General features: G+C 30.9%; 2 protein-coding genes across 2 annotated transcripts in view; one reads left to right on the top strand and one right to left on the bottom strand.

Moving 5' to 3' along the window:
* Positions 1-16,123, bottom strand: part of LOC129224105 (regulator of nonsense transcripts 1-like) — a 368,488-nt gene that overhangs the window by 42,534 nt on the left and 309,831 nt on the right. The gene's annotated exons all lie outside the window — the stretch shown is intronic.
* LOC129224106 (DNA-directed RNA polymerase I subunit RPA2-like) overlaps positions 1,215-16,123 on the top strand; it is a 47,311-nt gene continuing 32,402 nt past the window's right edge. The window contains exons 1-5 of the mRNA XM_054858512.1: positions 1,215-1,307; positions 7,449-7,621; positions 13,825-13,974; positions 14,254-14,307; positions 15,282-15,399. Of these exons, the coding sequence (XP_054714487.1) occupies positions 1,218-1,307; positions 7,449-7,621; positions 13,825-13,974; positions 14,254-14,307; positions 15,282-15,399 (585 nt within the window). The 5' untranslated portion in view covers positions 1,215-1,217. The remainder of the gene's footprint in view (positions 1,308-7,448; positions 7,622-13,824; positions 13,975-14,253; positions 14,308-15,281; positions 15,400-16,123) is intronic.

Raw genomic sequence — 16,123 nt, forward strand, 5'->3', positions numbered from 1 at the left:
TTATAACAAGTATTAGGCCTCAATTTAAGCAGTTTTGATTTCCCGGCATTTCGGTAGAACTTAACCCCCGTGTAAAACGAGTGTCTACTGTTTTTTTTTTTTTTTTTTTTTGTGTATGTTACTGGTTGTAAATAATTTTTTAGTTTTCTGTTTTAATGTACTTCATTTTTTTTCTTTGCTAAATTTAAGTTTTATTCCATTAATTTTATCTCAATATTACCTTACTTTTTGAAAATTTACCTGTATTTTGATTTACCTGCTTTGCAGCAGCATCTTTAACATGGAGGGAAGGGTTTTCTTGGCAAAAAACTGGAGATATCGCCGAGTTGGGATGACTTTTGTTTACAAATTTTGGCAAGAAATCGCCAAATGTCGCCAAACCTTGCAACCTTTCGAGCCTAATAGATAACTATTGAATTCATTCAAATTTTGCAGTGCTCTCATCTAAAGACATAAATAAGGGAGATGCATTTCAGTTAGTTTTGTCAGTTAGCTATGATTTGTTTAGTGTTGTTGCTACAAGCTGTCGGAGCTGTGTTTCATTGTATTCATGATTGAAATATGTGCTTACAATTATGTTCATGATGTTGTATGCAATTTGTTTAATTGCTGTGGGTAGTTTAGCAATAGTTAATGTCTTATAAATATTTTTAAATAAATGTGTCATTTTTTTAAAAGGATAGTGATCTATTCTTCCAGGGCACTTGAGCAGCTGAAGAAGTATTGCTTGTCTTTGCACACTGACTACACACATACGCCAGAAAATTGTGAAAACAGATTAACCAACACAAATCAAGCTAGGTTACACCAAAAACATATATGGGGGAGGGGGGAGAATTCTTTCAAACAACTCTGGTTTGGTCAGTCATATACGCGCATAAGTAGTGTAGATCTAAAGCAGTAAGTAGTGTACATCTAAAAATCGTTTTAATTAGTTGTATAGATCTAAAAATTACGCTTGGACTACTCAGGTCTCAGTGACCTTGGAGAGTTTGATGTCATTGGAAAGTCGAAATGGGTGCATTTATCTACTTTCAGTCAATCGCCAGCAGAATTTTAAAAAAAATTGTAAATTTGTAAGACTGCGGATAAAAATCCTCACCGGAAACAAGCTGCATGCAAATAATCGGGAGTTAATCTAACTTAAATTAAATTAATAAACTTAATTAAGTCAATAAACTTAAATTTATGTATGCTTTTTTCTGCAGCCTATAGCTATGCAAAGAAACGGTTGGAAGAGAAGAGGAGATATGTTCACAGAATATGGGGTCTCCATCCGCTGTGTTAGAAAGGATCAATCTGGTACAGTAAGTAAAATTTATTGCTGAGGAAATTTATTTTAGTATACTTTCTGCTATTACTTAGTGCTTGTAGGTTTTCTAAAACTACAGTTATGTGTTATAAAAATTAAGACCTCTCAGAGTTCTTAATTTTCTATACTTTCCTTTTTTTTAAATTCTTGCCTTTTATTTACTTTTTAATAATTTGGCCACTTCAGCATGATGGTTTTACTGTCTCAGCTACTGCTATTTTTGGTGGGTGATGTTTAGTTTTGCAACTTACGAACTGTCCATAAATGAAAAAATTTTATGATAATAAATACAAATAATAATGAAAATGAATGTTACGTTCATATCAGTCATCTTGCTCATTTAAAGTCAACAATAGATTTCTATAAATTGAATAAAACCAAAAAGTGGCTTTCAAAATCATCATTATAATAAATCCAAAGGAGTATGGAAATACAACATAAATTCATCAAAAATAAATAAGAAATACAAGTTTACTTTGATGCAGAAACAATAAAAAATACGGGATAAAACAGCTTTATATAGGGAATTAATTCCCGAAGACGTTACATGAGTTCAAAGTTAATGTGAGCTTCAGAACTGTTGTCAGAAGAAAAGGAAAATCCTTGCAACACAACACAGTCTGTTGCCATTTTTCGGCTCGATATTGCAGCTAAGTCTTTATACTGAAATTCATTTCAAGCCAAAGCTTCCAACTTTATACATTCTCATAGCCAATGCAAAGGTGTTCCTTGTAATTTCTGTAAATTTGTGCATTAATCCTATTTTTTTTTCATTCACTTTTATTAACATCAGGAATGGTTAGTTTTACAATAGAAACTCACTCAATGAACAAAACATAAGTAAATTAAAACCTTTAATGGATATTTAGTTATGACTATCAGCTTAAGAAAGAAAGTGTATATTTAGAAGACAAAAAAAACCTACTCTTATTCAATCAGTTTTCTTGCATGATTTGTTTGCACAAGAGAATTGTATGTATAAAATGAGCTACTGAACAATCACTAAAAATAAATAGTTAAAATTAGACTGGACAAATTACACAAAGCAAGTATAGTTGGCTTCTCTGTTTGACGATGCTGTGTTTAACGACTTTCTCTATTTAAAGACGACCTTTTACGGTCCTAGATGCTCCACTGTAGTTTTAGAAGCATTCTATTTAAAAACAAATTTTACTTAAGCACGTTTTTTTGTGGTCCCTTGAAAGTAGTTAAATAGAGAATACCATTTAATGAAAATTCCTTTGCTGGCTATTCCCAATGATCACCATTAATGGACAAAAAAGAAGTGTATGTTAAAAAGATCAAAAAATTTATAATCTTGGATTCCAAATTCATTCATATTTATTTTATGAAGAAAGCCAATATAAATGGAATGGCTTATGATAATTTTCAACTACTATCTTTATTATCAATAAGCAGAAGAACTTAGGAATTTGGCCACAAATGAACAGGAATAAAAGATTGAAAATAGCTTTATTCGTTTGGTTTACTGAACGCTAAAGAATCTTTTGGAACTTAAGAGTTCTGCTCTGTTTTTAACCCATTTTGTGATGAAGTTGAACCAAAATGCTTTTGTTGTCAAAATCGCTGATTTCAGACTTTTTCTTTTGGAAGCACTGATACATATTTTATAACAACTGAGTATCTCATTGGCACACCATTTAGTAAATGATTGATTTTTAAAAAAAAAAAATATGTCTTTCCTATGAAGCAGAAATTAAGCGCAATCTTAATGTTAATTTTTCTTTTAGAAAGTTAGTTAATGTTTCTAAAGTAATAAGATGGATGTTTATTCAAGCAAACAAATGGGAAGTTGTCTTTTATATGCAGAGGCGGATTTACAAGTTTGAGTCCCATCAGAATACATAATTGAGGGCCTATTTGCCTGTTACAGTACTAGATAAAACATTTATGATGATCATTTCTGAGTCCCTATGGTCATGGGGTCCCCTCATAACTGCAACAATTACTATATGGTAATTCTGCCAATACTCCAATGTTACACTTGTTTATGCAACATGATATGCAAATAGTTTGTTCAAATTAGAATTTAAATAAAATGTGCAAGCAGTAAAAAGAAGAAAAAAAGAAACTACTCCCATTTCTATTTTAAAAAATCCCATTTAAAATTTTGGTTGGAGTGTGAGATCCCACTTTACTTTTTTTTTTTTGTAAACCTTGCTTTATCGATTTATTTTTTATTTCCAATATCTTAGACTCAGTGGCGGCTGGTCACTATGGGCGACTTCAGTAATCATGAAAAAAAATCAAAATGGTCGCATTCAAATAGCGCACATTTAGACTTTTTTTGACCCATGAACTGTGTGCACGTGTCCCCTCGTTTTTGAGATATAGGGTCTTAAAGTCAGCCGAAATCCAAAAAAAAGGAGCCAAATTTATCAAAACACCTCTTGATTTCATCGTCTGCATCTTGCAAGGCGTCTCCTTTCTATTTTAGGTCATCTGCAATGTGTGTGAAAGATGTTTTGCATTAAACCTTTACTTGTGCGTGTTAAATTAAAGAATCATCATCAAGCCTTTGAAGTGGAAAATAAAAAGCTTTATCCAGAGGAATGACAACTTCATAACAAAATTAAACTGATTTTTAAAATTCCATTCGTGATAATAATACATTTCAAAATATTACTGTATTTTAAGTGTGTTAAGTGTTAACTCCTATTAATGAAATATGTTGTATTTCTTAATAATCTGAGGGGAATTATTGTGAATAAGTACATAACACAGGGTAATGTGAGCTCATACAGTATATCTACATAAAAAAAACAGAGAATATATTTATATATGTGTGTATGTGTCGATTTCCTATACAAAGCCACAGTTAATGTCTGATCTTGATCAAATTTGGCAGGCAGGTACTTGGGCACTCAAGAAAGAACGTAGGGAGGTTTTCGAACACCAAAAAAGAACCGATCCATTCGAATTAAAATATTACGGCCCGAAAGTTGCAATAAATGGCTCTTCCGTTCGAAAGCCTGCGAAAAATACCCATAGAGTTTACTCCCTTTCTTCGAATTCAAAAAAAAAAGACTGTAAAATCACCGGGAAAAATTTAAACGTGTTATTAAGCCTAATAGAATTGAAATTTTATATCAGGAAAATTATCGTTTGCGCAATCTCATTTTAAATTAGCATGAAGTTGTTTAGTTGTATTTATGGAGGGTTGCATTTAATTTATTCAGGAATTTTTGATTTGCTGTTTTCTTTCATTGAGAGTGATAATTTTGACAGGAAACTTTATTTTCTCTAATTGAAGTCTGATTGTTGAACATGCATCACTTAATAAAACTTTTTTTTTCAAGTTATACCGTGCAAAACCGGGCTATGCAGCTAGTAGATAATAAAATGGATAGTCTTTGAGATAAAATGGTCATGGATTATAGTATCAGTTCTTTGTTTTTTATATATTTTTAAAGTTATTATCTATACATAAATTTTTATTGTCTGACCATTAAGAGGAAAAAGAATTAATTATTTAATTAAAATAGAAAGAAAATTTGAATTCTTAAGTGGAAACAACGGATAGTAAGTTGTAAAGAAATTTTCGATAATATGCATTTTAAAATTATCGATATCTGAAAGTACAATCATGGATAGTTGGGAATAGATATTTTTAGTCTTAAAAACTATTAATATAGTCGTTATTCGTTATAACAACCCCTGTCGTCTGAACAAAACCTGTCACTGCAGCTAAAAGTGGCTATAACATAAATGCATAACATATTGCCTGTTATTTATACATTTTCAAAAATACTGAAATAACTTTTACTAGTTTTGTTTCAACCAAACTACAATAACTTATTCATTTCCAGATTAGTGCACCACAATACTTGGGAATGATACACTATGCCAGGAACAAGTCTGGGTTGCTACAAACTCGACCACCGCCATTTGAAACACCTTTGCAATTTTGCTTTTCGAAGGAGTTTGATCAAGGGATGAGATTTTTCTAGCTTTTGCCGGAATTCAGCTTTTCTGATGGTTTTTAAAACCTTTCCTCCTTTCTTTGCCTCTTTCAGGCCTTTTTTTTCTCAAAAATCAGGAAAAAATACAATTTTTCAAAATTTTCGGTCCCAGATTTCTTATTCTTTCTATTTTTTCCTTTCAAATCTTCATCCCCCCACGATATCTGCCAAAAACGTATGCGTTGGAATCATTCCAACGACGTCAAGCACGTGCTGCGCCAAAAGTTGAATGCCTCGTTTAAGATTTCAATCTTTTTGCATCCTGCTAGTATTTCAATTATTTTTAATGTTGGGTATGTTTTTACTATATGCTACCTTATATCTACTTATTTTATTTATCATTTCAATAATATTTTTATTTCTTTAATTTAATTTAGAAAAATGCCAAAGTCAATCCAAAAATGTGGCTTTACACCCACAGTTTTATTGAAACTTGGCATGGTTACTTTTTTTTTTTTTTTGTATATTTCAGAAAGTGTAAAAAATATTTATGGTGAATCTCAAATGGTTGCAGCCTGTTAAAAGTTTCAAGATTTCATGATCAAATGAGGCAGCTGCAAGTTGTTCTTTTGATTCCAAAACTGTATTAGGAAGTTTTTAAAAACTAAATTAAGAAGTTTTTAAAAACAAATTTTGAGTTCCAATGCAAGGAAAAAGTTAACCAATCGTTTATATATATGTATATAATTATTTATTTTAAATTCTTACTATGAAAAGTAAGTTCTACCACATAAAGAAATTTTAGATTTTTTTTTAATGAAAAAAATATATTTTCTCTAAAAAATATGAAAAGTTGACACTATTGTGTGATGCAGCTAAGGTTGACCTCTGGCTCTCCCAACCCTTTTTTCCAGAACTCAGGAGTTAGAAATTGTTGCCTCGTTTTCAAAATTTAGGTTTATTTATTAATAAACACTCTTGCAAGAAATGGTACAATTCAGCAAGTTGTTCAAAATTATTACTTGTACTTAATTAAATACGTATTACCTTTAAAACTGGTAAATTAGCCATTTTTTGTTGAATTTTTGAATATCATGGCTTCCAAGTTCTATTTTGATGCGGTTTTGGATATCATCCCTTTTCAGATTTTTTTTTTTTTTTTTTTTTTTTTTTATTTCCTCCTTTTTGCTCTCTGACCATTCTCATCCCTGTTGACTGCTGCAATATCTGTACAAGACTTAAATTGATGAAATGTTCCTGGTGCCACAATTTCCTACCTTTTGAGCATTATTTTGTTCAGTATCATGTTTGTCATGGTCAGTAGCATATGTTTTTCCCCTTTCAACAGGCTTCTTTCATTTTTATTTTCTTTTTCTCTAATTTGTATTTCATTAATCTGCTAATTACAATTTCTCATTAAGAAATTTTTTGTTAAAATTCATATTGCTTAATGTAAACAAATTAGTCTTGCGTAGAACCTAAAAGAAATACTCATAATTAATACTTAAAAGAACAATGATAAGAAATTACTAAAAAATATATAACATTAATAACATTGTTACTAAAACTTTAAGTACTAAAGTAAAATCCGCTTAAAATCCACTAAAATGCAAAAATATACTTTTATCCGTCCCATCTCTTCAAAATTTTACTGGGGAAAGGGTCAATTCTTCCATGGGAAGTTAAAGTGCAGTATTTTCAGAAATGAATTTTTGAGATATAATGAGAAACTCTTTTCGGATTCCATAAAGAAAAACGTTACAATATAGCTTTTCGTACCAAAAGAAAGAATACCCCTAAAAATTGAAATGGAGCAATCTGTGCCCCCCCCTCCCCCTTGGTATTTACTCCTGAGTAAAGAATTTGCTTAAAACATCTTTCATTCATTTTGTCCAAAATAGGCAGAGATGTCGCGTCAGATGCAAACGTTGAATTCTCGCAACACATTTCATTTATGAACAAAACTCGCTAAATTTGGCGACTTTACTTAAAATTTCGGCAAACTCTAAAACTTCATATTTCAATAACGCACCCACGAGGGTTTTTTACGATTCTCTTCCAAATGCTACCAGTTTGGATTTTGTATCGAATTTCCTTGATCGTTTGGTTTTCTGGTAAGGAATGCATAAAATGATGTGTATGAAAGAATTTTGTGTATGTATGTTTTTGCTCAGTTTGTTTAATTTATGTCTTTGAATATAATTTTTTTTCAGATGATTGTTCTGCACTACCTTTCCGATGGAACTGTGAAACTTATGTTTTCTTACAAAAGGGTTTTGTATTTTGTACCTTTGATGTTAATACTGAAAGCTTTGGTAAATGAATCTGATTATGATATTTATAATCAACTTATTAAAGGAAAAGAAGAAGATACATTCTACAGAGGGTATTAGTAAATATTATTCATTTATCACTTGAAAAAAATGAAGCAATTTTGATAAGGTTTTTGAATAATTATAGTTAAACTAAGGTAGGCTAACACATTGAGAAGAGATTAAATGGTGGAAGTGAAAACTTTCGTGAAGCAAAGGCACCAATTCACATGATAGATTTTAAAGCAAAGCGTTGGAAGAAATCAGATTTCTTTCACTAGCTTCACTCAAAATGTGTCAACCATTCGTTGTTGTTACGTCATGTGACTTGAGACCATTGCCCAAGCTTTTCCTTAGCCAATGATTGGATTTGCTCCCTCTATTTATAATTCCTGCTCTAAGGGTTAACCTAAACGTTGCACTGTGATGTCAATAGTAGATAAATTCCTTTAAAAATAATACTACTTTAGAATTGAATTGTCTAAGTTTAGGCAAAAGAACATAGTTTCTGTCCTTTACACTGTATGTTTGAAACTACGATAACTTTTAGCTTAAATGCTTTACTTTAACCTGTTAGGGACGAACGACACATTTCTGCGTCAGCGCTAGATGCTTTTTAGAGACTAAAGACGCTTCCCTGTGTTACATCTAATGCTACCTAGCCATACGAACGACGTTAGTTTGCGTTTTGGTTTCAGATTGAAATGTTTACTATCAGATGGCATTACTTATCCTTGTTCTGATCAAATGATTGGTCTCGAGCATTAGTATTTCTATCTCTGACATTAGAATGGGGTCTGTCAAATGTCTGTGATTTATTGGATTTCAAGAAAAAAAATATGAACATGTGCTAGCAAGTACTAAGGGAAACATGTACAGTGAAACCTGTGTAAGTTGACCACTTGCGGTGCAGTACTTTGGTGGTCAACTTATATAGGTGGTCAACTTATACAGGTGGTCAACTTATACAGGTGGTCAACTTATAAAGGGTGGTACTGTTTTTTGTCATTTTTTGCATTATGCATTTTTTGACTAATTCACACTTAATCAGGCCGAGGAGTCAGTCACCTTTCTCACCTTTAGTCACCTTTTGAAAATTTGGTTACTTTTAGTCACCTTTTGCAACTTTTGTCACCTTTCTCACCTTTCTTGAAATGTCTTATGATTTTTTTTTAATAATTAAATCCTTGAAAAGTATCTGAATATTAACAGTAAAATTAATTTAAAAAGTAGCATTAAATATGCCCCCCCCCCCACCTTGTTGTTGTTTAAGAAAAATAGCTATGCTACCGGAAAATCCGGGATCCAGTCTTTCTATCCCCCTTCGACTGTCAGATGCATTTTCCCCGAGTGTCGTCTAAACGCCAGTTTGTTTCCTGTTGTGTTTCTGGCCATAGAGTGTTGTTCGACTGAAGTTCAGTTGTGCAATTCGTTTCTACACACTTTGTTGAATGAGTGGTCATCGAATGTAAGTTGTCTTCCGTGTTTATCAAATGACATCATCTGAAGTGTCTGAATCTCACGGAATCTCACGCTCATCTCTAGCCAGGCGCTTTACTTGCTTGTTTTACTTTTACTGACTTCGAAAGTCGCGACTAAGCAGTCACAAGTGGTTAGATTTGAAAAAGGGGTGGTGGGTTAAGGAGGCGTGCCTCGATGTCTTCTTTGAGCGCGGATTAGTGAAAAGTTTTGGTTTGTGTTTATAGTGTCACTTTGTGTTTGCACAGAAATGGTTAGTTTGGGTTTTATTTTTGCTGCGCAAGTGCGAAGTGAACTTGGTCTGTGTAAACATTTCTTAACATTTCCTTTTTTGGTGCGTCTCAGAGAATCTCCAATTTTTGTTTTTTTTTTTTTTTAGGTTTCAATGCTTTATATGGCTAGTTCCAGTAAAAATAAAGCTTTTAGAAGCAAATGCTAGCCAAAATCTTTATTTTATGTAACGGCGAGATTGATTTTATTAAAGTACGGTTTTAACATGGTTTGGTAATGTAATGATTTGGTTCTTCCACATTCATTTCAAAAAGCTGCTGATTTTATAATCTAGAGATCTTATAAGTGGCGGTTAGTGTTTATTTATTTATTGAATTGGAACAAAAAAACTGCTGTAAACCTATTTGGAACAAAATGCACTACAACAGTACTTTTAATAAATGCGATATTATTTTCCTAGATTCAATAAGGAATAAATTTATGTTTAAAAAAAAAAGAGAAAAAAAAAACAGCCAACCAACGCATCTAACAAATGAGTCCCGATTGAAAAAAACAAAACAAAAGTACCCTCACATCAAGTACCCTCACATTGTTATCTTTATCACCCCTATTTTGATCAAATCAAAAGAGACCATGACAGCATTCATGCTTATTCGGCATTATTTTTTATTCCTAAGCCTGATAAGTTGGAGATTCCAAATTGACTAGGACCAGTCTAGCTGGGCCCAGAGTCTGTTGCTGGTCGTCACTTTTGTATTTGTAATTATTAATAACTTGATTTAATACTACATTTTTTACCTCCCATAGACATGTCATGGAATATTTTCAGAACTTGTTAAAAAAATAAAAAATAAATAAAACAAGAAAGAAAAAATCATGAACATTTTCAGGCATATGAAATGATATTTTCATCATTTTATTTTTGCATTGTAAGTACAATTATCATTTTGTTAAAGTCTGATTTTTCAAATTGGTTTTCTCAGTTATTCTCTAATGTCAAGACTTTCGATTTAATATTTATGCTTTGTATTTACTAAGAAAAAAGAAAGAATAATTTTTCAACAAGCTAAAAAAAGAGAAAAAAAAAACATTACTAAAAACGTAATTGAATAACATAAATTATATGTTCAAAAAATGCATCATCTTGCTTTTTACTTCACAATTTCAAGCTTTATTATGCTGATTAAATATATATATATATATATATATATGTATATATATATATATATATATATATATATATATATACATATATATATATATATATATATATATATACATATATATATATACATATATATATATATATATACATATATATATATATATATATATATATATATATATATATATATATATATATATATATATATATATATATATATATATATATATAATAAGGTTACATAGAGTTTACACTGAAAGTTTTTTGAAAATGTCTTAAAATGTTTATTTTACTACTTCTAGCCCTATAATATTCATTTCCAAAATTGTAAAGAAATCTTTACAAGAAATATATAGGCTATTTTGGTAAATGTCAGTAAAAAGGAATAATCCTTTTCTGTTTTTTGAGTTCTTAACAAATTGCTTTTGGTCACCTTTTAGTTACTTTTTTGTCACCTTTTAGTCACCTTTGTTTTCAAATTTGTCACTTTTCTCACTTTTTTCAAAGGCCATCAGCTGTCCTCAGCCTGCACTTACTTTTTCAGTTCAACTCACTTTCATTGTTTAACATTACTTTAAAACAATAATTGAAAATATTATTCAAATATTTTTGTTTTTTCTCTCTTGTTTTTTTTTACTATATTAGGCACTGTATTTTTAGAAATTCCATATGTGTGAACTAATTTTCTCTTGCTTTCCCCCTTTTCAGTTAAGTTTAATATTTCATACTTTTAATAAATCTCAAGTTCAACTAACTTTCTTTTTGAAGCCATTTTATATAAAACTTATAACACAAAGAGCAACAAGTTGGACTCTCCCAGTTCAATAAGGCAGTTGAAAATGAAAATGTTCTATCTCTTAATCCCTTGCACCAGAAATAAATAACTTTACTCTTAAGCAGAATTCCAGTGTTGCCACAAACTATTGCAACTGGAAGAAAAGACTTTGTACTTTTCTACTGATACCTGTTTTCATTGAACACACTACAAAAGGCTATCTCAAATAAAACAACAGAAGAAAAACAGCTTTAAACACTATGCCATGTTTGAAAACGCTCGGTCGGAAAATGCGTAGCAAGATAACTTTTTTGCGGAACTGCGAAGTATTGCTATTTTTGCGGGGCAACTCCGCAAGGTGCGAAGCAGTTTGCAATACTGCATCAAAGCATTAAAATTTTTCATGGAAAGCTAAAAAACATAATAATAACAAAATAAAAAAAAATTGCTTAATTATTTTTAAAAAATAAACCAAGTGTTCAACTTACAAAGGGTATTTTACGTTACTACAAACCAAATTTGGTGTACATTAGTGGTCAAGTTACGGAGGTTTTCCTTCATTATATAAGAGAGGACTAATTCCGTTCCCGACAAAAGCGATCAACATAGGCAGGTGGTCAACTTACAAGGGTGGTAAACTTTACAGGTTTTACTGTTCTCATTTTTAAGTGACTCTTTCTATTTTCGATTTCATTTATAATGGTATTTAATGGGAGATATTTCTAGCAAGGGGTTTTACTTTTATATTCATTTGTGTAGCCATGTTGTATATGTTATCTTTCCGAGGAAGGAATATCTAAATTTATGACTGATCCATCTATGGATCTTTCGGGCGACATTGAAACAACTATAAATTATTTTTATTTTAGTTCTTCATACAGTAATAACTTTCTAAAATCATACGCTGAAAAAGATGGCAAAGAACTTGATGGAGATGTGTCGTTAGCTCAAAGCACATTAAAAGACGTAAAACTACCTATGAGAGTAAAATGCACTATGCGCATTGATCGGTGCTCTGAAATCTTTCATGCGCCTTCAACCCGTTCGCACCCAGCGTCACGCAGACACTACGCAACAATTCCTCTCCTATCAGTCCAGCGTCACTTCTCCGCTACGCGCTCTGATCGACGCTGACATCCCAGCGTCACGTATATGCTTTCTCGAAATGGAACGATTGAATTGAATGTTTAAACGATAATAGATGGCGCTAAATGGCTGTAACTTTGATCATATTTGAATTACATGGTATTTGACCTTCATGTACACGCTTTAGTTTCTTATTTTTTGCTTCTCAATGGGACAGTTTTTTTTAATGTAAACAACAGTGAATCACTGCTCTGCGCATATGATTTATGAGGTCTCAATTGCTCTTGTTTATATCTTTGCTTCTCTTTTTTTTCATGAGTAATTGAAAGAGATATACATCTAGCTGAATAAATTATGGGGGAGGGAAGGAAGGTTAAAATATTTTTGCGTATATGTTCGAGACTTTTGGGATTCCCCGTTCAATGAGAGCACAGGAATGATTTCAAGAGGCCTGAAGTTTATGATTATTTTTGAATCCTTTCTCATATTGTTCTTCTGTATTTATTCTTTTTCATTTGGAGAATGGAAAACTGCAATAAAAATGGTTAGCGAAGTGAGTGAAAGGGAATGTTTTCGAGTGAATTATGAAGCGGTTTTGAGACTTGTCGCGTGGGAAATATAACTAGTTAAAATTCGTTGACCTAAGTTGTTTTAATCAAAATTACATAAGGAACATATTTTTTTGCTACATTTCTTTTTTTTTTGATTCCACACTCACGATGTCAAACTCTAACTTTGTTTTGTGCACATATCATTTAATTTTGTGCACATGGTTAAAGTTTTAGTATTCTACTTATTTCACTTCCTTCTAATAATGTAATAGTCTTTATATTAATAATTAGTAATCAGTAGTACATTGTTTAAGCAAAATTAAAATTTCAAGCCATTATTTTGAGATGCTGATTTTATATGAATATTTTTGTTCAGTTAGGCTTAACTGCTGTAAATGCTCGGGCCGATGGCGGCGTTCCATTTCAGAACGTTCGGTCCCGTAGCTGCGCTTCGTTTTCCGAGCGCTGGTCCTCAAGGGGTTAAAATATGAATTGTTAAAATATTCTTAAAGTAAACCATAATATTAAGCGCAAACATTTTTCCTGTTTTGTACAAAATATATTGTTTAATTTTGGTACTTTTAGTTATAGTAAAAAGCAATATATTTTGTATGTTTATTGTTAAATATCAATTATTTTCATCAAATTTTTTTGTTATGATTGAAATTATGATATATTTTATCATAAATTAAAAAATGGTTTCATTTCTACGTAAAATGTACATTTTATCCATTATTATGTAGTGCGCATTTTTCGAAATTGCGTATTAGACTTGGCGGGAGAAATTGCCCTGGCATGTACGCACAGTCCGCATGTAACAGCTGCTGTCCGGCAGTCTTCTGTGAGCTGCCGTCCCAAACGGGTTAACACAACTTCTAAACATAAAAGTTGTTTGTACTTAACATAAATAAAATGTTATATCTTGAAAATAGATCTTCAATAGTTAGTTGATAATGGTTGGCTCAGCTAAAGATTTTTTTTTCTCCATAGGTGCATTGCTAAAATGTTACGCCAGATGAGTTGTGCAGAAGGTATTGTGTTTCGAGACCAAGCTTTGAATTTTTTGGGAGAAAAATTCAGTGTTAAATTTGGTCTTCCATCTTGGTATTCATCAATAGATGTAGCCAAATATTTGCTGGAGTAAGTGATTACGTAAATCATTCTTATGCTGATATTTGTTGCTAGATATCATGTTTCTATTAAGGCTTCATTTGTACAAAAATTCTATCAATTTATTTGGTTTTTTAAGTACAATGTGCATTTTTTTTTTTTCTTTTTGACTAAATAACTTCTTTTGAAAAGCAAAATGGCAGGCAGAGCAAAAACATTCTTCTATGTAAAAACTTTTAAAAATATTTTTGCATAAAGATTTATGTTATTTATGCATTGCACATTTACTATTTTTGTTTATTTCTGTAGGCAGTGTATTTGCATTCATCTTGAAACACCGAGAGAGAAGTTTGATTTGCTAGTGTAAGTAATGCAGTTTTCACTCTGGTTTACCTTTGCATTTTAAAACTAAATGATTTTAAAGCAGGTATTTAATATTAACTAATTTGAATGGTATTGATATCTTTAAAATATTATTTCAAGGGTTTTTTTTTTATTTTTTTGTTTGCTCACAATTTTGTGAACTTGAGAAGTTTTAAAGGGTTAACAATTCTGGATCAATAGCATCAGAATGTAAAATATTTAGTTTTTCTTTTTTTGTTGCATCTTGAGGAAGGGTGGAAACATCTTTTTAACTTACCCCTGAGAAAAAAAGGGTTGAAATATTTTATTTTATTTTTTATTTATTTATTTATTTATTTTTCAACTGCAATTTTTTTCCTTGCTGTCTTTAACTGCATTTTATAGTATAATGATTGTAAATTATGAAGTCAATCTCAATCATATTTTAGTCAATTTCGATGCACATCGTTTCAAAGTGTGTTTTCAGTTGTGTTAATCCCTTTGAGATGCACAGTCGGGATTTCCTCTCCAAGCAGCCATCACTTGCTTTTTGAGAATGTTATCAGTTGTGTTTTTATTGTGTGTTTGTGGAACAGTGGAATTTAGATGCAATGATGCACCTTCAAGTTTTGTGTTAAATTTTAGGAATCCATTAGTCACTTTTAAAAAGTTGAAACAGATCATTCCTCATCAAGAGCACACTATTTTTGTTGGTAAAAATCATTTTTTTTAGAAGGCTGAAAACACGTCCTTGCTCAGGGAGACTTTCCGTATTAAAAGAGAGGAGGGATCTCTGGGGAAAAAATAAAGGAATAAAAACAAATTAACTTAAAATAAAGAGCGAAAACAATTGTGTTTATTGTACCTCTAAGTTCTTGTTGTGGAATCATGATCAAATCTAATTCAAAAAGATATTTTTTTTTTGTATTTTATTTGAAATTGTTATTGTTTATTTTTTTTTTTTTTAACTTGTTCATGAACTCTTTTGTTTTCAGCTTTATGGTAAAAAAGCTATTTGCTGTTGTAAAAAATGAATGTGCTCTTGAATCTCCTGATAATCCTATGAACCAGGAAGTTCTACTTCCTGGACATCTTTACTTGCTAGTTTTAAAAGTAAGTTTTTAATAATAATAACAAGTTAAAGTCATTTAGTACTATAGTTTAGAAAGAATAAAAATATTTTCTTCTTATTTAAGGAGTTGCAAAAATTATAGAGTTTTGTTAAAATGTTCAAAATTATGTTGAAAATTATCTAAAGTTCAGTATTGATGTTCCCTCATGATTTTAATTTTTTGGAGGCATTAATGTACTACCTATTTATCTACATGATACATTTATTAACAAATCTTATACATCTCGTGGGCCAGAGCACATATAAAACTTCAAATTTAAATAGCAGGAGAAAATATGGAAAAGGAAAGAAAATTATAAATAAGCAATTGTTGTTATCAATTACAATGCATTTTTTAATAAATGCATCTGTTTTTTAGAAATCAAATTATGTTTATTTAGATCCGAACTTGTATTCATTAATCATGCTTTTTGATTTGTAACATTAAACAAAACAACGTGCCACACATATCCTCTTTGCCAGCTGTATGTGGTCTGTGGACTGTAGGTTGACCCATCCTTCGCAAAATTATAAAGTTCAAAACCAAATCTGATGATACCCACTGGTAAAATTTAAAATAATAATAGTAATAATAAATGAAAACTAGAAAATAAAAGAAAACACTTTGGTGATATCATCAACATATATTTAATTTCTAATATTCAAGAAAAGAAAAACTTATTTTCAAAATAAAGTTATATTTCATGAAATTGAGCATAGAAGTCT

This window comes from Uloborus diversus, chromosome 6 (genome assembly GCF_026930045.1).
Source record: "Uloborus diversus isolate 005 chromosome 6, Udiv.v.3.1, whole genome shotgun sequence".
In the NCBI taxonomy this organism is placed as follows: domain Eukaryota; kingdom Metazoa; phylum Arthropoda; class Arachnida; order Araneae; family Uloboridae; genus Uloborus; species Uloborus diversus.